This window comes from Xyrauchen texanus, chromosome 27, assembly GCF_025860055.1.
Source record: "Xyrauchen texanus isolate HMW12.3.18 chromosome 27, RBS_HiC_50CHRs, whole genome shotgun sequence".
NCBI lineage: Eukaryota > Metazoa > Chordata > Actinopteri > Cypriniformes > Catostomidae > Xyrauchen > Xyrauchen texanus.
The window spans coordinates 13,365,652-13,387,970 of record NC_068302.1 but is presented as its reverse complement, the minus strand read 5'-3'; the positions used below and the strand labels follow the sequence as shown (position 1 = coordinate 13,387,970).

At 37.5% G+C, this 22,319-nt stretch overlaps 1 protein-coding gene across 1 annotated transcript in view; it reads left to right on the top strand.

Annotated features, from left to right (window-relative positions):
- glt1d1 (glycosyltransferase 1 domain containing 1) overlaps positions 1 to 22,319 on the top strand; it is a 55,923-nt gene that overhangs the window by 26,742 nt on the left and 6,862 nt on the right. The window contains exons 7-10 of the mRNA XM_052094017.1: positions 799 to 897; positions 1,262 to 1,311; positions 19,572 to 19,615; positions 20,419 to 20,539. Of these exons, the coding sequence (XP_051949977.1) occupies positions 799 to 897; positions 1,262 to 1,311; positions 19,572 to 19,615; positions 20,419 to 20,539 (314 nt within the window). The remainder of the gene's footprint in view (positions 1 to 798; positions 898 to 1,261; positions 1,312 to 19,571; positions 19,616 to 20,418; positions 20,540 to 22,319) is intronic.

Genomic DNA, 22,319 nt, shown 5'->3' with positions numbered 1-22,319 from the left:
TTGGAGTGGCCATTACAAAGCCCTGACCTCAATCCGGCAGAACTGAAAAAGTGTGTGCGAGCAAGGAGGCCTACAAACCTGACTCAGTTACACCAGTTCTGTCTGGAGGAATGGGACAAAACTCCAGCAATTTATTGTGAGAAGCTTGTGGAAGGCTACCCAAAATGTTTGACCCAAATTAAACAAATTGAAGGCAATGCTACCAAATAATAACACAGTGTATGTAAACTTCTGACCCACTGGGTATATGATGAAAGAAATAAAAGCTGAAATAAATCATTCTCTCTACTATTATTCTGACATTTGACATTCTTAAAATAAAGTAGTGATCCTAACTGACCTAAGACAGGGAATGTTTTCTACGATGTCTTTCTAAATGTCAGGAATTGTGTTTAAATGATTTGGCTAAGGCATATGTAAACTTCTGACTTCAACTGTACATGTAAAGATATCCTTTATGTATGCTGTGATCAATATCATATAAGCTGATAAATATATTTATTCATGCCATGACGTATATATATAGTGTGTGTATGCAATATTGATAAAGTACTCATAAACATCATGCACGCTACTCTGAGCATGCCATCAGTTTTATGCACATTGCGTCTCTGACATCTCTATGACCTTGTTTGATGGATTAGCCTCATTACGATTACGCTGAGGTACAGCATGTATGCATTGATTTATGTTGCATTACATTTAATTGCTCAGAATCCTTGAGCTTTATTTAACGTGTGATTTAAGATTAGCAGTTTCTCTCTACAAGTACATATTTTAAGATCTCTTGTGTTTTAGGTGTGTGTATCGAACAAGTGGAAGACTTACATGTGTTTCTGCTAGTATGTGGACTCAGACGGGTTAAAGATCCTCTTTATCTACTAGAAGCTTTTGCAGGTAAGTTGCAGTCAACTTAAAGTAATTCTTTGATGTTCCTCGAAAAGTGTAAACACTAGTTTTGAGATGGTTTAAAAGTTGTGCTGTTTTAGTATCCAGAAGAGCCTGACATTGGGAATATTGGCCCAGGCTATGGCTTGAGTTTGGGGTGGGACTATCTGTTTGTCTGACCAACTGTCGGTATTTTTGATTCCATTCCATTTGATTTGGTGCTGAAATTACACACTTCAGCTTTAAAAATTCCATAGACATAACTTTAATCAACTTAAATGACATGCTGTGACATAGTGCTCAGTTTTCAGACATATGGGAATTGGGTGGTACATGTGTGTCCAGTCAAATTTGTTGATCTTTTGTCTTACAGAATGGCACATTCAGAACCCCCTGGTAGTCCTCATCATCATTGGTCCAAAGGTAAGTAAGAAATAAAAATACAAATTGTGAGAACTATTAAGTGATTGAAGTGATTTTTCTGTAACTGAGTGACTCAAGATTATTGTGTAGTTCAGGGCTCTTTGTCTAGTGGCTTGTGGTCTAATCTGGCCTGTCAATTATTTTTAAATGGTCCTTTAATTGATTTTGATGAAATTACAGCACTGCCTGATACATGAGAGTGCTTTTTTATGCAAATCTCAGAAGTGAGTTCAAAACAAAGTCACTTTATGGCAAGTCAGGTTACTCAGTAATCATGTTTTGCAATACCTCCGGGCAGGTATTATACAAGTATGTCTACTTCAATAGGGAAAGACCAAAATCTCACAAGCCGTTGGTCAAGATAATGATTGGTCAAATAACATATATAAAATCAGCAATAAAATCTGATAACAATGGTATCATAAATTGTGCTTCTTTAGCTCAAATCATGAAAAAACATGTTTCTATAAAAAAAAAAAAAAGGTAAGGCTAGAATTAGTGTATAGTGTATACGAATGACATATCTCATCCTATGTCTCTGGTTGAAAAACACTCTGTGGTGGTCATTTAGAAAACAGCCATCCATATCTGGATTAGAACGAGCATGTTTAAGTTTATCTGGACGTAGTTCAGCTATAGTTTCCCAAACATGAACCAATACTTTGTAGCTGCACATATTCGATTGCGTCTTCTCCAGTCATATCCATTTATGAAAATAACCAGAGTTGTGAGGGTTACTTAAAAAATAGACAACATTTCTGCCAAAATAACACAGTTACTTAATTTAAGGGATATAATTAAAATGGTTTGCACTGGTTTTGTGGTCTGCACCACAATATCCAGTGGCCTGTGGAAGCGTTCCTCTCTGCGTCAGTTGTGCCACGCTGTTGTGGGCTGTGCAGTTCATTGGTTTACACGATTTAGTCGAAAAGCGCATTTAGTTTGCAATTAGCCACGGAAAATGTTAATTGCAGTAAGGACCCAGGATAATCTGTTCCTTGAAAGAAAGTTATTAAAGATCCCTGGTCTAATTATGCCAATTAACAGATTCTCCTGCTGCCGTCACGACAGGTAAAGTGTTAAACGGGTTACACACGTGTTGAAGTTCACTTCATGACTTCTTAACATCTCCTAAATAGCCACATTCATTGTGAAGTAGCTGTATCAGTGTTGGTACAATAAAAGCAGCATGCTTCTGTTGATTCCAAGGTAGCGCTAATTGGATGTAGCAAAGATAACAACATTAGCATCCTTTAAGCTGGACTAATCTGAGGCATTTAGAGGCTCACCAGAGCTAGAGCAATGGAGTCATGGAAAGGATTAGGACAGGAAGGAGTTATGAGGAAGACTAGGATAAGTTTTGGGCTATGAGTATCCCTGTAGTGCTTTACTTTGCTAGGGTATTCTCGTTAGCTGCTAGGAGCTAATGGCTAGCCCGTGACAGGCCATCTGCCACTCCAGATTATGTGCCAAAACAAGGTGCTGCCTTTCTGCCAACTCTGTAGAGAGGTCAACCTCCCCTTCTGGTGGAATCAAGTCAGACTAGTCACAGATAAAAAAATAAATAAAGATGAGATAGAAAGAATTTAGTAGATAGAAAAAAAACAAAAAAAGACAAACATGGAAAGTATGTTTCTGTCCTGAAGAGTGTTTGGGGAAAGGGTTATGAGAGGCACACAGACTTTAATACAAGACCTCATCCATCATACTTTTTCTCTTCCTTGTGAACATTTTTCATGGTTTTAAAATAGAAAACTGATTGAAAATGTTCTACTTCGATTCATGTGCGTGATGCCATGCAAGGAGCAGACGTGTGAGCGTCGAGCTCTGCGCACTTTGATGGTTTTTTAATTATTTTCATGTTATAATCTGGTGAGATTCAAAATCCTCGGCCTCTGGAGACATTAAAAGACACTTACGTGCTCAAGCTGAAACCTCTGATGGGCCTGCAGACTGGGGTCTCGATTTGGATGACGCGGGGGAGAGATTCATCACCAACTATCCAACATGTCTGTGATGCTGACGAAAATTGTTGCTGACTTGGAGGTTTTCGCTGTAATACATCAGTTGATTATGGCGATGGAAACAAAATTCTCTGAGTTGATCACAAGAATGGCAGATGTTGAGAAATGGATCGATTATCTGGCATCATCAGAAAGGGAATTATCCAAAATAGATGTGGAAAACATTTAGGAAAAACTTGAAGATCTCAAAAATAGGAGCCAAATAAATAATGTACAGATTGTCGGAATTCCTGGGCATGAAGAAGGCAGAGATATGGTGAAATTCCTAGACGAGCCCTTCCCGAATCTGCTCGACATAACAGGCCATAAGATGGAAATTGAGTGAGCTCACAGAGTCACAGCTCGGAGATCGGCTGAGGGAAACAGGCCCCGATCAGTTCTGGTCAAATTTGTTTTAGATCATTTGATAAAGATCTTGTGTTGCACAAGACGAGGAGCAAAGATTTTTCCCGATTTTGCGAATTCAATAAGAGAGAAACGTGATCGATTCAAGGAGTGTAAGAAACTCTTGCATCAACGGATGATCGCTTTTGCACTGATTTTTCCAGCCAAACTGAGAATAGATATGAAAGATGGCCGCAAAGTTTTTACATGTCCCAAACAAGCACTGTCTTTCATAAATACATTGGAGGGAGAAAGCCATTTGGTGTTTCTTAAGTGAGTAGATTGACTCCCTGAACATACACGTAAGGACTGTTGGAGAAAGCCGGGCACCATTTTTGTTTCAGTTCGTGTTGGTTCCGCCTAGCGGCTGGAGTTTGTTTTGTGGAATAACACTTCTCCTTCAAGAAACTTTTGCATTGACAGAAGATCGCTTTTTGCTCTGGGGTTCCCAGCCAGATTGAGAGTGGATGTTGGGGATGACTGCAAAATATCTACATGCCCACACAAAGGATGTCTTTTATAAAGTTGTAAGAGTAAAGAGTAAGTCATGGTGTGTTTTTTCATGCGACCTCCAAGTGAATTTGACTCTTGACATCCATATCAAAATGTCAAATGTTAATATGAGCGGGTTATATTTCACCATGTGGAATGTGAATAGGTTGGGGCACCCCATAAAAAGAAGGAAGGCTATTTATTTTCTTAACCTTAAGAAATATGAAATAGTGTTTCTTCAAGAAATGCATCTTTCACAGGAATCTGAAACATTTGGGAAGATATGGGGTGGACATGTTTTCTTAAGTGCTGGCTCAAGTAAGAGCAGGGGAGTCATTAGATTGATAAGTAAACATCTAAACACATTAAAGATAAAATAGGAAGAGTCATTATTGTTTAGCAGAAATTCATGGGAAAAGATTGGTTCTGGCTAATATTTACACACCTAACACTGATGGTCAGGGCTTTTTTATAGATCTGGAAGAGATGTTGCAAGCCACTGGCACCCCTCATGATATAATATTGGGAGGAGACTTTTTAATGTTTTGATGGACTCAGTCCTTGATCATAGTTAAGCAAAAGTGTGCAAGCCCCCTAGAGGAACATTGACGCTTCTCAGGATGTGTCAAAATGGTATTGCAGATATCTGGTGACTTTTGAACCCATCTGGTAGGGACTATACATTGTTTTCATCAGTACATAAGATTTATTCTGTAATAGATTTTTTTATATACACTCACCTAAAGGATTATTAGGAACACCATACTAATACTGTGTTTGACCCCCTTTCGCCTTCAGAACTGCCTTAATTCTACGTGGCATTGATTCAACAAGGTGCTGAAAGCATTCTTTAGAAATGTTGGCCCATATTGATAGGATAGTATCTTGCAGTTGATGGAGATCTGTGGGATGCACATCCAAGGCACGATGGATCCATGTTCTCATTCTGTTTACGCCAAATTCTGACTCTACCATCTGAATGTCTCAACAGAAATCGAGACTCATCAGACCAGGCAACATTTTTCCAATCTTCAACTGTCCAATTTTGGTGAGCTCTTGCAAATTGTAGCCTCTTTTTCCTATTTGTAGTGGAGATGAGTGGTACCCGGTGGGGTCTTCTGCTGTTGTAGCCCATCCGCCTCAAGGTTGTGCGTGTTGTGGCTTCACAAATGTTTTGCTGCATACCTCGGTTGTAACGAGTGGTTATTTCAGGCAAAGTTGCTCTTCTATCAGCTTGAATCAGTCGGCCCATTCTCCTCTGACCTCTAGCATCAACAAGGCATTTTCGCCCACAGGACTGCTGCATACTGGATGTTTTTCCCTTTTCACACCATTCTTTGTAAACCCTAGAAATGGTTGTGCGTGAAAATCCCAGTAACTGAGCAGATTGTGAAATACTCAGACCGGCCCGTCTGGCACCAACAACCATGCCACGCTCAAAATTGCTTAAATCAACTTTCTTTCCCATTCTGACATTCAGTTTGGAGTTCAGGAAATTGTCTTGACCAGGACCACACCCCTAAATGCATTTAAGCAACTGCCATGTGATTGGTTGATTAGATAATTGCATTAATGAGAAATTGAACAGGTGTTCCTAATAATCCTTTAGGTGAGTGTATATATTTAAGTCCCTCATTTCATCTGTTGTGGATTGCTCAATTGGATACATCTTGGTCTCAGATCACGCCCTGGTGAGTTTACAGATGTTGCCACATACAGAGAAAAATAAATCATATTGTTGGCACTTTAATGCATCCCTTTTGCAAAATCCTGATTTCCAACAAATGTTAAAGACTGAAATCAATGTCTATATGAGGTCCTCAGTATCCTCTGTGGGTGTGGCTTGGGAGGCTCTTAAGGTAGTTCTTAGAGGTTGGATCAGGGCAAGACGGTCATATTTTGAGTCTGGGGACAAAGCAGGGAAGCTTTTGGCTAGATGTATAAAGCAGAGAGTGTCTTTTTCTACCATTCCTTAAGTGAATTCTGCTGGTGGTGAAATTGTTAACACAGCCATTGATATTAATAGCCTTTTAAAGAATTCTATCTTGATCTTTATAGTTCCATGTAGTGTTGTCAAGATACCAACATTTCAGTAGTCGGTACCAATACTAGTGAAATTTCACGGTACTCAATACCATTTTCAGTACCAAAGCAAAACACAAAAACAGGTTACTAAATAACAAAATCTACAAAACATTAGCAGCAGAACTAAGAACAAAAATATGCCATTGAGCAACACTTTAATTTAAATATATAATGTTTTAATTATAACAAAACTGAACAATGTATGCTTAAAGTATTTTTGAACACTTATATAAGATTTGCTTCAACTTTTGCAACTAAATTACATTTTTACCAAATACTAAAAAACAAAACCTAAATAAACAAGCATTCAATAGAGTGAATAAAAAACAATTTCCAAACTAATGTGCAAAGTGCTCTCTTATTAATAAAGCTGCATTTTGCCATTTTTCTTCATGATAAGAAATGCATATGGACATATATATATATATAGATATTATGATTAAATAATTTCTAATCTAGCTGCATTAAGCATGCGCACTCGAGGGATTAGTGTCCCTGTGGCAGAGTTTCTCTCAGGCGGGTGCAGTTTCAATCTCTCCCCCTTAGATCGGGACATTCGCGCAACTTATAGAAGAGGCACCGACCACACAGAGAAATGCCAGTTTCTGAGTTTATAGTTCTTGACATGATTTGCTTCTGTATTATTTGAACTTTAATAAAGCTATAACGCATTAAATTTTACTGCATTTAAGATGTAACACCGGGATGTTTCCTTTAAAGAGCTCCGCCTCGCTTATTCCACAACTGTACATGTACTTTTTTTTAATCATTCCCTAATACTTTGGGATCTATGTAAAATAAACTGTAAACATTTAGAGTTCATCTGGACTGATCTGTGTAATTCTTCCTCCATCAGGCGTGAACTGCTGCTCTCACGCGTCATTGTTACAGTTTATTGTGATTTCATGTTACGATAAATGAGATCAAACGACTATTCAACAACAAACGTTTTTCTGGTCAATTTTGTATTTTTGACGATGTTGATAATGTCGACTAAACGTTTCAGCCCTAATGCAAATGATAATATGCTTTTAAACTCACCTGCTTTAGTTGCTTGAATAAATCCGGGTGTTTTTCTTTCTGGTGCTTTATTAAGTTTGATGTGTTTCCTCCTTTCGTCAGAAAATTGTGAAAGCAGCGTTTACAAATAGGTTTTTGCTGATCTATGATGTTTCCCTAACCTATGAATATAGTCTGATTCTTAAAAAGGACAAAAATCCAAGCGAGTGTAAAAGTTACTGTCTAATTTCCCTGATCCAGCTAGATGTAAATATTTTGTCAAAAATTCTAGCTAATCAATTAAGTATACATATAGGTAAAGTGGGGTTTATTCAGGGTTATAGCTCTTCTGATAACATTAGGCTTTTCATAAATATAATCATGTGTTCAGACTGAACACTATTGTTTGAGGCACTTTGGTGGGTCATACTGACATCACTGGACTTCCTGTTGCTGACGGCACGCTGCACGAGTGTTTGTTTGTAGGCTGCTTAGCATTGCTTATTCTTATTCTCAAACGTTCATCATTATATTCATTGTTCGTCGTTATATCCTTTGTCATTTTACAGCGTTTCAGGTTTTTCTTCTTTTCTACTGTTTCATCTGTGTGTATTTTACCTGCTGCTGCTGGCACCTAGCTAGAGTCTGTGTTTTTAGCCTGTTAGTTTTTTAGCATCGCTTAGATATCTGTTTTCATCCTTTAATTCTTAACATCTGCCATTTTTAAGCGCGCATCGGGTTTTCCCTCGTATTATTCTCTTATCGCGGATTCAACTGCGCGCATATTCCATCTGCATCCACGTTCTATTTTTATCACGATTAAACTGCATGAATTTTTTCAGCGCACACCCGTTTTTCTCCTCTGCGTTACACAGATTATTGCATCGATCTCAAAGCACTGCTTTTCAAGAACAAACAACAACAACAAACAATTGTGTGAGGGATTCACATCAATCTCAAACCCTCACCGCTTCGGAACATCCAACAACAACAACAAAAAATTTGCGGTAAGTCATGAAATCTGCACATGTTATTTCTTCCTGCATTGCATGTCACATGTTTACAATAGCCTCCTCCGTCAGCAGTGAGGGATTCACATGTGAAAAATGTAAGGAATTAATTAATGAGTTAGAGACTCACATCCGAACGCTAGTGGAGGTCAGTGAGAAAGAGAAGCCTGTAGATACTGCATGGCATTTGGGTGACTTTTCAGCGGCGTACTCGCTCAGCAAAGAGACACCACTCTCCCGTTCCTGTTAGGGTTTCCATTCGATTCTCCCCATTCAGTGATGCACCCACTGAGAAACATGTTGAAAGAGCCCTTGTTATTGGCAATTATATTGTAAGGAACGTGGAAATAGAGACTCCAGCCACCATTGTTAATTGCATTTCAGTCTGACATCAAATCAAGTTTACAAGTGCTGGCTAATGCTAAATGTAGATTTTCAAAAACATTTATCCATGTCGACACTAACGATGTCCGGCTTCGCCAGTCACTAAAGATAATGTTAAAGAGGTGTGTGAATTTGCAAAAACGATGTCAGACACTGTAATATGCTCTGGTCCCCTCCCTGCTCGTCATGGTGACGAGGTTTATAGTAGATTAGTGTCACTGAATGGCTGGATGTCTGAGTGGTATCTGAAGAATAAAATAGAATTTATAGAGAATTGGAAGAGTTTTTGAGGTAGACCTGACCTAAAGAGAGACGGACTCCATCCCTCCAGGGAAGGTGCCACTCTCCTCTCTAGTAATTTGGCTCATAGTCTTAATAATGATAGTATTTGACTAACTGGGGCCCAGGTCAGGAAGCAGACAAACTGGTTAATCCAAACATCTGCTAGCTGCCTTGAGACGTCACACAGGTCACATAAACTACAACACATAGAGACTGTATCACCTAGATATCTCATAGAGACTGTGTCTGTTCCCCAAAGTACCAAACACAAAACCCTCACTAAATAATTTAGAAAAAATTTGGTTAAGGTCAAACTTGAACAAAACAAACAAATTAAAGATACACATCATATAAAAATAGGGCTACTAACATTAAATGTCTTTCTAACAAAGCACTAATTGTTAATGAAATGATTACAGATCATAGATGGTGCGCTCTGTTTGACTGAAACCTGGCTTAAACCAGATGAATATATTCGTTTAAATGAATCTACTTCCCCTTCCACTTCGTCTGAAGGGTCGAGGAGTAGATGTTGCTATAATTTACAGTGAAGTTTTTGGTGTTACTCAGAGGACAGGATATACATGTAAGTCTTTTGAACTAATAATGCTTAATGTTACACCGTCAGATATAAATAAAAAATCTCTGTCGTCTTTTGTCCTTGCTACAATGTATATATCACCAGGGCCTTATTCTGATTTCCTTGGTGAATTTGCAAATTTTTTATCAGATCTTGTAGTTACCGTAGATAGAGCTTTAATTGTTGGTGACTTCAACAGTCACATAGATAATGAATATGATACATTGGGATTAGCATTTATCGATATTCTCAACTGTCTTGGCATCAGACAAAATGTAACAGGACCAACTCATCGCCATAATTCTGTCATATGGAGTTGATGTTGATCAAATAGAAATTCTGCAGCAGAGCAATGACATCTCGGATCAATACCTCATCTCTTGTTTGCTGCAATCTGCTAATATTACTCAATCTACACCACATTATCGTTCAGGTAGAAGTATTCTTTCAACCACAAAAGATTGCTTCACTAATAATCTTCTAGATCTATCTCACACACTCAATAAACCCCAAAGCCCAGAAGAACTTGATGAAATAACAAAAAATATTAATTATAAAATTTGAATTCATCTGTCATAGCACCTCAGAAAACAGTAGCTAATCATTTTCCTCATGTGCAACTTCAATCCTTCACTGTCATAGGTCATGAAGAGCTAACAAAACGTATCAAAACATTTCTCTATTGCTGATGCCGAAAAACGAATGAATGCGTTCATGACCTCAAGACTAGATTATTGTAATGCATTACAGGGAGGATGTCCAGCAAGATCAGTAAATAAACTTCAATTGGTTCAAAATGCAGCAGCCAGAGTGCTAATGAGAACCAACAAATATCATCATATTAGCCCCATTTTATCATCGTTACATTGGCTACCTGTTAAATTCCGTATTAATTTAAAAATTCTGTTAATTACGTACAAGGCTTTGAATGGTCTAGCTCTGCAGTACTTAAGTGACCTCCTACCACGCTATATTCATCACGTTCATTACGATCACAAAAAATTCTGGCCTGTTAATAGTTCCTAGAATATCAAAATCTACAAAAGGAGGAAGATCCTTTTCATATTTGGCTCCTAAACTATGGAATAGTCTCCCTAACACTGTTCGAGATGCAGACACACTCCCTAAGTTTAAGTTATCTATTTAGCCAGGCATACACCTAATTTATCCTCCAACCTACAATTAGGCTGCTAGTTTAGTCTGCTGGAACCAGAAACATTGATCATGATTTATAACTCTGCAATAAATTGAATGGCATCTATGCTTATATTATTTATAATATTTTCCAGCACCATTCCTGCTTTGTGTTGGACTCCACTGCTACATGTCGCTGAATGATTATGACTAAATGCAGCCGGTGCCAGCCAAACATCACTTAAGTCTATAATGATGAACTTCAAAGGATGAACTGATGCCAACTCCAACCATAAGACATGGGATACTTCATATGCCATTGTCTGAATCTTGGATTTAGGATGGACCACACGTAACCTCACCGAAATTACCGGCCAGGTTGAACTGCGTTTCACATCCCTGATCTCTGCCTGCATCACCTCGGTCTATTGATGGACTACGATCTTGAAATGGAATGCATAGACTAACAATTGCCAACAAAAGCCTTCATCAGCCAATTAACAAGGACAATTACACCTATGTAAACTTCTGCAGTTAATCCAGGATGGACTTCAAAGACATTAGTCATTAATCTTACAGTTCAAACTAAATCGATGTTTAAACACTGACCCTTAACACTTACTTAGTTTAATAATTTTAAACCATGACTTTAACAATACATAAGTAATATTTACATTATATTCATGATGTTAGCCAGAGGGGAACTGGCCCCCACAGAGAGTCTGGTTTCTCTCAAGGTTATTTTTCTCCATTAATCAACATCTAATGGAGTTTTGTGTTCTTGCCACAGTCGCCTTCAGCTTGCTCACTGGGGTTATTAATAAATGTATTATTTAATTACTTATTTTTAAACGTGATTAACAATCGTATTTTATCTAATTACACAATGATGATTCATCGACATTTTAAACATTACAGTTTTATCGTCTGTTAATGCCTGATCTTCTATAAAGCTGCTTTGAAACGATATGTGTTGTGAAAGGCGCTATACAAATAAAACTGACTTGAATTGACTTGACATGTGGTCAATGGCGAATGATCAGACTCCGTTCGCTGCCATCTCACTTGACACCGAAAAGTCATTTAATATGGTAGAGTGGGATTATCTTTTTAAGATTTTGGAAATGTATGGGTCCGGGGGTACATTTATTGGTTGGATCAAGTTACTTTACAGTATAGACAACCTGTAGCAGAGGTACAAATTAATTAATTTCAGATTATTTTACTCTGGATAGAGGCACCAGCCAGGGTTGCCCTCTTTCCCCATTATTGTTCTGTCTTGCCCTGGAACCATGAGCATCCGCGATAAGGAAGGAAGATGATTTTCCAGGGGTGATGGCGGGAGGTATTGCGCATAAGCTTCTGCTTTACGCAGATGATATTTTATTATTCGTCTCTGACCCTATTAGATTTATGCCTTGCTGCCACAGAATTATTCATTCCTTTTTCAGGATACAAAGTCAATTGGTCTAAATCCAAAGCTTTGGCTCTGACAGCATACTGTCCAGTAACGACCTTCCAGCCGGACGCCTTCCAGTATTTAGGTATTTTATTCCCAGCAAATTCATCTGATTTAGTTAGTTAATTTTGACCCTTTGATAAAAAGGTTTTCGAGCGATGTGGACAGGTGGGCTTCATTACATTTATCGATGATTGGGAAGGTTATTGTTGTAAAAAATTAACTGTATTCCAAAATTCAACTACCTGATACGGTCACTCCGTATAGATGTCCCCCTCTCTTATTTCAAGCAATTTGAGAACATAGCAAAGTCCTTCATTTGGAATGGTAAGTGCCCCAGATTATATTTTAGGAAGCTACATAGGCCGATTGATAAAGCTGGGCTAGGCCAACCCAAGATTTTGTTGTTATTATTATGCGTTCGGTCTGAGACATTTGGCTCATTGGTCGCTTCCACCTGAATGAGCCCCTCCCTGAATATGTATTTAATGGGAAGTTCTTGCCCCTATTTTGCCTTTGCAAAGACTTTCTATCAATCTAACCAGAAAAGTTAAATCACACCCGTTATTTCGCATTTGTACTCGGTATGGACAAAAGTGTCCAGAGTGTTCAACATTTTTGGATCCCCAGATCTAAGTTCTTTTGTTATCTACAGCTGTGCCACTTGCTCTGTGCTATTTTTTGGAATAGCATACACCCACCTAAAGCAGCAGATACACTAGGAGAGGTGATTACTGCTTTTAGAAAAGGTCATGAGGCATCAGTGTATTACTCCTTGTTAATTCAGAGTCTGTGGACAGAGCCTCAGCCTCTCTCAAGAGGTTATGGGAGAAAGATTTAAACTTGGAATTGGAGGAGGGATAATGGGCTACGATTCTAAAAAACATAAAAACTGCATCTAGTGATGCAAGGGTGCACCTTGTACAATTCAAGATTTTACATAGGTTCTATTGGACCCCCTCTAAATTGCATAGGCTTGGTCTTAAAGACACACCCACCTGCTGGCGATGCCAATAAGAGGATGGAGACATAACCCATGTCTTTTGGGGTTGTGTTGAGATACAGAAGTTTTGGTTAAAGGTTGAGAGTGTGGTGTACGATGTGTTAGGCACTCAGCTTGGGCGATGGGGCAGTCATCGACATTGAAAGTAGACACATAAAGAGCTGGGTCTTAACCAGTGTCATGATCGCCATGAATAGTGGGGTTAAGATTGATTCTGTATATATATTTTTGTTTTACGGTGTTCATATATGTGAATCAATAAAAAATTGTTAATCTGAAATTTTCTACTTCAAATGTCTTATTCAAAGAAGCGCCATCTTTGATTTTTTTACAGGAATGACAACGAGGCTGTGAGGGATAGACGCACAGTATCTTTAATGGTTGTATATTTGGTAAGTCTATCCCTCACAGCCTCATTTTCATTCACATCAAAAATCCAAGTGTATTAGGGGCCAAGCACCAAGGATACTTTTGTCTGGTGTCTTTGTATTTTGGCTGGGAGTCTATGGCAACCTATTGAACGTGATTGAACACTGTGAAATGTGCAGCAATGACTGGGGTTGATATGAATAGTCCTGTGAGCAGCTTTGGCAGACTGATCACACTGTGAATTTGGCGTCAGTAGACAAAAGTTCTGCTGCTGAAATTGGTCTGTGCTTACTGAAATTTGAATAACTGCTCCTAGTGGCTGAAGCTGGAAGTGTTTTTGAACAGGCACATGTGAACCCCAGTTTCAGGGTGAAATGTCCATAGATGGTACAAAAGCGAGTTCTATTTTTAGATGTAAATGATCTAACACAGTCAAAAGGAATGCATATTTTATTAACCCTAGATCCTAACCCAAACTCTAAACATAATGGTCTGTGGAGTAAAAGAGCAAAAATGCCAGGTTTTTTGGAACGCAATTACTTCTTGGTTCCTAAGGAAACAGAAACTGTGTCGCGAAGGTTGCACGCACAACACATTATGAGTAGTGCTAAAGGGAATGTGACCACAGTTGAAATGATGCAAAAAGGTCTGATGGGGGATGCTGCTTGACAGTAATCTGGCAGTATGGTGTTGATTTAAGAGTACATGGTCTTTCAGAAGCAACATGTCAAATGTCCCATATGATCATGTTGACATTGGGGTCTCCCTCTAGTGCCACCAACATTTTTTTCTTCCGATTAAAACTTCTTAATGCTTATGAAGGTCTAGAGACTTTCCCCTAACGGATTTTGTGTGAAGTTCAAGTTTGGTGAACTTTCCAGCGAACTATGGCCGCCTGGATCAATAGGAAGTTGGGTGCACAGCTTCACTAAATAAACACAATGGACAAGGATGTCATTTTAGTGGTGAGATTCTTTTCAACTTCACTCTGCCAGAATATGAAGTGCAGCATTATAGTAAAAAGAGGCTGTTTAGCAGTTATTTTGTTGCTGATTTCACATGCACTCAGCACCCGCCCACATCATCTTCACCTGTGGAATTTCGCCGTGCAAAGGTACATGTGCCACACCTTTAGGGGCATTATCGGAATTCAAGTGCCAATGCCAATCAGGAAATGAGGCTGTAACTCAACTTTACTTTTGCTTATTGTACATTTTCTTTAGGGCTTCAAATATAATTAAAAAAGTGTGAAGAAATGTAATCAAGATAAGACAATTAGACAACAGGATCATACAATGGCAATAGAGTATAGGTTAAATTGAACTTTTTCTTTGCATCTCTTTTTATTTTATTTTTGCTTTTCATGAGTAGATACACATGGAATTCTTGACAGAAATTCTCCAAACATCAACCCATACACAAGCCCCAGTGATTTTACCACAACGATGCGGCACATCCTTCTGCCACAAACTGACTTTTGTTTTCATGCTATGATGTTTCGCTTTTGACTTTCACACATCAGGTGGAGACACCGTTTCTTTTTATTGTCTATTTGCGTCTCCAGTGATGTTTAAAGGCTTTCTTGTTTGAGTTTGTTTAGCTTGGGGCGAACCGATGACACTGCCAGGGCCTTACATGTTCTTGTAAGCTGTGGTGTATTTTTGTTTGATAAGAATATCTGGAGAGTGGTAAGATTCGTTGTTTCTTTGGAGGGGGCAGGCTCATGTTGATGACATCAAATGGATCCCAGATGTCTTTTTTTTCCTCCACTTTTTGGTTTGATTTGAAAATCATGTTTAAAGCTGCAGTCATAAAAGATGCTGAAGGAAATGCTCTTGCCTGCCGCGTTGCCAATAGCTACCTGTGATTGATGAGAACTAATACTTGCCATTTAAATAGATGAGTTTTATTGTTGATATTTAAAAAAAATCCAGTCCTGAATTTATCATTTTAAATGTGTGCTTTTAGATGTTAACAAATTGTCACAGCAATCGTTTCAAATTTCATATTTAAAAAATGAAAATTCTGTGTTTATTTACACGTCTTTAGAATTAAGACTAATGAATAATTTTCATTTTTAGTTAAACTGTCCCTTTAACATTGATAAATGGACAGAAGTTCACTAACAAGAATCTTTTTTTTTTTTTTTTTAATGCAAGTACCCAATAAGATTTTTTTATTTAGTAGTTGTTGTATTAAAATATTTTTCCTAATTACCGCGTACGGCCCTGCGTACTCATGCGTATACATTATATTTTGGCTTTGTTACACGCAACACAAAATTGTAATTCATTTAAACCGACTGAATACTGTTCACAACAATTCAGACTGACATTTAAGGGCTAAACTTCTGATGCACCAAGTCACGTGACACAACGGCATGTCCTTGATTTCCATGAAGTGCTTCTACAGGCGCAAAGCCAACAAAAGTGCCTGTGATAAGAAACATCTTTTAAGTTTTTTTCATTGAAACCTGTTTTGGTGTAAAAATTAGCATCTCTATTTTTGTTTGATTTACTGCTTTAAAAACATTTTTCATGTGAACTTTCCACATTGATAAAGTAAATGTTATATTTTATTTTGTTATCACTCTAAAATATGATTCTATTTATTAACATTAGTAAATGCATTTCTATTTTCACTGTGTATTTTCACATTGAGAAAAGTTGAAAAATACTTTCTAGGATGAAAATTATAAAATAACATTTCGAATTGTTCAGAGAATTGTTCAGAGACCAGTGCAGACAGACCGCACACTGGAGGTTAAGTCACCACTAAATAGGAAGTAAGGGACATCCTATAGTTTTTTATGCAGTTAAGTCCATTTACTCCTAAAATCTGACCAAAAAAATTTGTTTCAGGCAGCAGATGATGTTTGGACCACTCAATATGTTTGGCATACATGGGACAGTGGGAATTAGTAAATAGAATTAGAATTTATAATGTATAATTTTATTTTAACATGGTTGGCAGTGATTGCATGATGCTGGCCATCTGAATCAGAATTATTTATTCAGCTTTACAGAAAATCAGCTGTAATATCAGTAACATCTCATCAAATATGAATAACCAACACTCCTGGAAACATAATAAACAATTTGATGAAAAAAGAAATCGGACTTTCTATCGCTTGGTATTGTTTAAAATTTCACAACTTGGTCCCCCTGTCCACATATGTTGCCATCAATTTTTAAGAAAATTATTTGCTTGTTTATTAGGTTATACTAACAAATCAATAAGGGAAATGCAGACAGCAGTCACGCTCCAGTCTCATGAGGTTAAAAAGGGTTTGCCTCTTAAAACTGAATAGAATATGAAAAATATGTATAAAATGTATACTCACAAGAGAGAAAGAATCCAGTTATATTAATATTAAAATAAAAGCTGATTTTAGATTTAATTTTACTTGTAGCAGGTTGCCTCATGGGGGCCATATTGTTCATGATGTCACATGACCAGCCAAATACTTTGACTTTTTGACTATCTCAGTAACCCCCCCCTATTAATGGATGCATTCATTCATGAAATAAAGTAATACATATGTATGAATATTGCATTTCTACAATATCATTGGTGACAGATGTGGTCTCCACTCTTCTAGGTATAAGTCTAAGACAACAGCTGGATTTCAAACAAACTGGATTTGAAGAACATAATGAACATACATAAATGTGACCTCTTTCAAAAAAAATTGTAATTTAAAATTTAATATAAAGATCATTTGGCTTTATTTTTCTCTAAATTGCACTTGCGTATAATACTGTCTGCTACCTCAATAACTGCTATGTGCATAGAACACTATCTCATAGTATGTTATGTTTACATTTTTAGAAACTGTCATCTTATTGCACTACTGAGTACTGGTCGGCGCTGCACTGTGTCTATTGTCCTGTTCATTGTCAGTAATTTGTTGTACTGTCCTGTACTTTTTGCACATGTTTGCACGTGCACTTTATATAGGTATATATAGGTAGTTTATATAGGTATTTTATTTTGTTGTGTAGTCTCATGTGGTCCTGTGTTGGTCCTTTTGTTGTTTTTATGTAGCACCATGGTCCTGGAGGAACGTTGTCTCGTTTTGCTGTGTACTGTACTAACTGTATATGGTTGAAACGACAATAAAAACCACTTGACTTGACTTGACTTGACCTTACATATTCTACTCCTTTGGGCCGTGACTAAATGGCAGCCCCAAAAGCTGATCACCTGTTTCGTCTTTGCCAATAGTTTTAGTTGAGCAGTAATCTAAAAATCTACTATCGGTATTTCATTCAAATGTGCATCAAATATCACATTTCACTCTGACAAAATGAATAGGCAGATGGTGGAATGAAAACAAACAAGATTTGTTCAGAGGCTGTGCTACGCTCACATGCCCTTATCATCTTTGACCTAAATTGCATGTGCTGCGGCTGCTACAGCCGCCCCAGCCAGCTAATACATGCAAAGCCCTTCATCGTAATGAATCAGATTGTGCAACATCCCCACCCTGACCCTAATCTCAGAAAATCTATGGGATTTTCAAATGCGTTTTTTTCCCCCGCTGGACAACTGGCCATGTAGGAAATTATGATAAGTATGAAACGCTGTCTTGACCACAGGTCATGATTTGGTATTATTGACAGCATTTTACAAAGTAGATGAGAAGCATAAAAAAAGAGCAAGAGGGAAAAAAGCAACTTGGGATTTGTGCTCTTTATTGCTTATAAACAAAGATAAGCCACTAATTTTTGGATAATAACTAAAAGACATCTAATTTCTCACCTAAAGTCACTTTTCATAAGGGCCAGTTCATGTAAATGTGATTTTTTTCATTTCTTATTTTTAATAAATTTGCAAAGATTTCAAACAATCTTCTTTCAGGTTGTCATTATGGGGTATTGTTTGTCGAATTTTGAGGAAAATAATGAATTTAATAAATTTTGTAATAAGGCTGTAACATAACAAAATGTGGAAAAAGTGAAGCTCTGTGAATACTTTCCGGATGCACTGTAAGTATTTACAAACAAAATTTTCTCCAAAATACTACAGCGTGGACACATTCCCAAAAAAGGTGAGGGGCAGATTCATCTACAGCATTACAGAAGGAGCAAAGTGGATCTATTTCAGGGAGCATGTTTCTTAAATAAAGATTGACGTTTAAAGGACACCTCCTTAACCTTGTTGGTAATTAAATATTTGCGAGGTAAAGACCATACGACCTGCGTTAGACATGCTTGTGTCGCGTCCCGGGTGTGTAAAATGTTTAGGTCACTGTGTCAAGTTAAATATAGTTTAATACTCAATCTTTAAAAACTTCTTGAGATCCCTTGGTTCGGATTTGTGCTCCATCAAGTGTTTTGAACGCAAGAAAGTAACGCACGTTTGTGTTGTGTGTCCGCTGATAGGTTGTTTATGTTTTGTTCACTGTATAAACTGTGCGTTGCTCACACAGCTGAAATTTCACTTACTGCCCTCTGGAGTAAACAGGTGGTACTACAAGCTTGCACTTCTCAGGAATTTCTCAGGAAAGCATTGCGATTAAATGCTTTAATTTTTTAACGCGTTATTTTTTGTAAAATTTAATCGCACATTATTAACGCGTTAAATCGACAGCCCTAATATAGATATGTTCTGCTGTTCACACTTAATAAATTAATAAATAACATTTTTAATCTCAAAATGCTGTCATTTACTTACCTGTTGTTCTGTGGAACACACAAGCTCTTTCCATACAAAGACAGTTCATAGTGACCATGTCTGTCAAGCAAAACACCAAAAAAAAAAAGCGAAAAGTATGATAAATGTAGTCCATATGACTTTTGTGCTATATTCCTTGTCTTGTGAAGCCATACCACTTTTATACTATCATGGGGTTTTTCTTTTTTTGTCCTTTTTGTAGCCTGACAAAAATGTGATTTTTATGGAAAGATATGTAACAATTATTTCTCCTTTTGTGTTCTACTTAAAGGAACAACTGTTTGGAATAACATGAGAATAAATAAAAGAAAAATAACAGAATTTTCATTTTTGGGGTTTTAGTTGTCTATAATAGTTTTATGCTGTCTCGTTTTAGATAGATCCAGTGTTTACCGCAGAGGTTGAGGAAAGTGTCAAGAGGTAATGAACATAATTTTACCTCTTCTTGTTCCCTTAATCTGCTCTTCTTTACTTTCATCTCCATACTTTACTCCCTGCTACTCGGTCTTCAAAGTCTCAGTTCCTTTTTACTATAACTGCAAACCCTAGAGTACTGTGCAAACATTTTAGGCACTTAAGATGTTTCACAAAAACATTTGTCTTAAGATGGTTATTTATATCTGCAGCTTTAGTGTCAATAGGAAAAATTAATTTTAGACTCCCAAACATTACTTTTGCAAATAGAAAAGATTAGAATAGAAGAACAGGGATCTCTGCTACAGATGTCATGTCCCCCACAGAGCCCCTCACTGAACATTGTGTCAGTCTGAGATTACATAAAGAGACAGAAGCAAGTTGAGACAGTCTAAATAGATAGAAGAACTGTGGCGAATTATCCAAGAAGCTTGGAACATCCTATCTGCCAACAACCAAGGAAAACTGTGTCCAGGTGTACCTAGGAGAATTTGTGCTGTTTTAAAGGCAAAGGTGGTCACACCAAATATTAATTTAGCTTTTTTTATGTTTACTGGACTTTGTATGACGTTAATTGATAAATGAAAACTATTTGAAGACATCCTCACTATGCAACATTATTCACAAGTGCCTAAAACCTTTGCACAGAACTGTATACACATTTATTCACATTTGTGTGCTTGTTTCAATTGTTCTCATTAATCATTCTAGTACTCTTTAAATTCCATTCCCTTTTTTTTAATTTTGGAATGTCTAGGATACATTCCAGTTCTAAGATATTTAATATTTTTATTGTTGTGTGAGTGTAGATCTGTTGGAGTGTTCCTGGCAGCTGAATTGTGTCAGGAGGAATTGCATGCTGCCATGCAGAAGTCATTTGCCCTGGTCAACTCCTCTCTCTCAGAAGGAATGTCTGCTGCCATCTTAGAGGTTTGTAATATCTGTAACCTATAAACTGAAGATGTAATTATGGGTTTGATTTTAGACAGGTGTCTATTATAAGAAAGGGTTAATACACGGCTAGGTGTGCATTCAACGATTTTAAATGGAGTCGAAGAACCACCCGATGCGAGGGGAGGGTGCTTGCCTCCAGGAAGTGCATTTCAAATATTTTAACCTAGTTGTGGATTAACCCACTTATACCATGGTCACTTGATAGCACTGATTCTTTTCAGCTGTCATTAATTAAACCAGCACAGATTTTGACTGGAAAAACTAAAAATAATGGTCAATTTTATCTAAGGGTCATTAGAGCTACAGTTCCGCCTATTCAGACACAGAGAAAAGTTAGTGTGACCACACACTTGATCAAAACTGTGAATTTAAATGCACAATCCAGAAATAATATTATCCACCAAATGTAGTTTTCACTCCAGAGAACATGTATTAGGCTACTTAATTTTTATTCATTGTCATTTTCACATTGCTGTGGAAAAACCGATGTTACAAACGTGGCAGTGAGAGGAAAAGTGACACTTACTGTGTACATGAGTGGAAAACCATTCAAAACACTCTGGAACCTGCAGATTTATACCTCTGAGACATCAGTATGGTATCCATCAAGGTGCACGATTGACTGAATTAAGAATTAAATTGCAATTTGTTCTTTAACGGTAGCGCTTGACTGCAAAATGCTGCCTGCAATTTGTAAACAAACAGCGCTTGTCCTTCAGTGTATGAATCAGAGATGTGTGAGCATGGCGGAGCCTCTAGTGGCTATAGGCGGCACTGCACACAACACATTACAATATAAATCGTCTTGAATGACGCGTTTAATAAGTCCTGTTTTGCTTCTCTCACCCTCTGTGTAAAACGAGCTGAATTCCATTATATTGGCTATGCTGAAGAAAGTAGTTAGGAAATGTTTTTAATTGATATAGCTCACTCTGCTTGCTCTGTATTGTCATGTTGCGAGGGTTACTAACAGCGCATTAATATCGAACAGTGAATAAAACTGACCGGATCTACCTGTGCATTCAACAATTTGCATTCCAGCCTATGAGAATTGAGTATTCGAACAGGCCATGGTATAATAAGTATTATAATATAACATAGGATGCATTTTTTTATGTAATACCATGCATGTCCTAACCAGATTTGAGCCTTTCCACATTGAATGTGACACTGCCGCACTGCGTGATACAATCACAGTCAATCAGAACATTGATGTTCGGTTTACAGTTATGTTGAGTTTCATGGTGGGCAGGACCAACTAGTGTGATGTCACAGAAATAAAAACTAAGCGATTGACAAGCGATCCTGTGACAGCTCTAGGCTCTGTAAACAGGAAAATATCCAATCGTGCGCCATATGCGTTAGCCAATCAGAACACTTGGAGGTGGCTTTTTGCCATATTGTAGAATAGATTATAATTGAAACTGATCACGTCTCTCTTGTACCGCCTAATGTCGCATCACACCATGTGAAATTGCAAGATCTGTTTCCCTTTGCTGCGCATTCTGAAAGGCTGCATCTGTAGTTAATCTGTTTTCAAACTGACCAGATTAGTTCAACCCGCACTGGGATTAAAGTGCTAAGTAGCTTTTATCATATTTTCCTTCATAGCTCCACATCTTTTTATCATACTGTATGTAAACAAGCCTAGATTAAAATGGCCATATTATCTTGACATAATTGAAGTAAAAATGGTGTTATACATTAAAGGAGCTTCAAAATCAAAAGCACTATGAATGCATGACTGTTCCTGCAG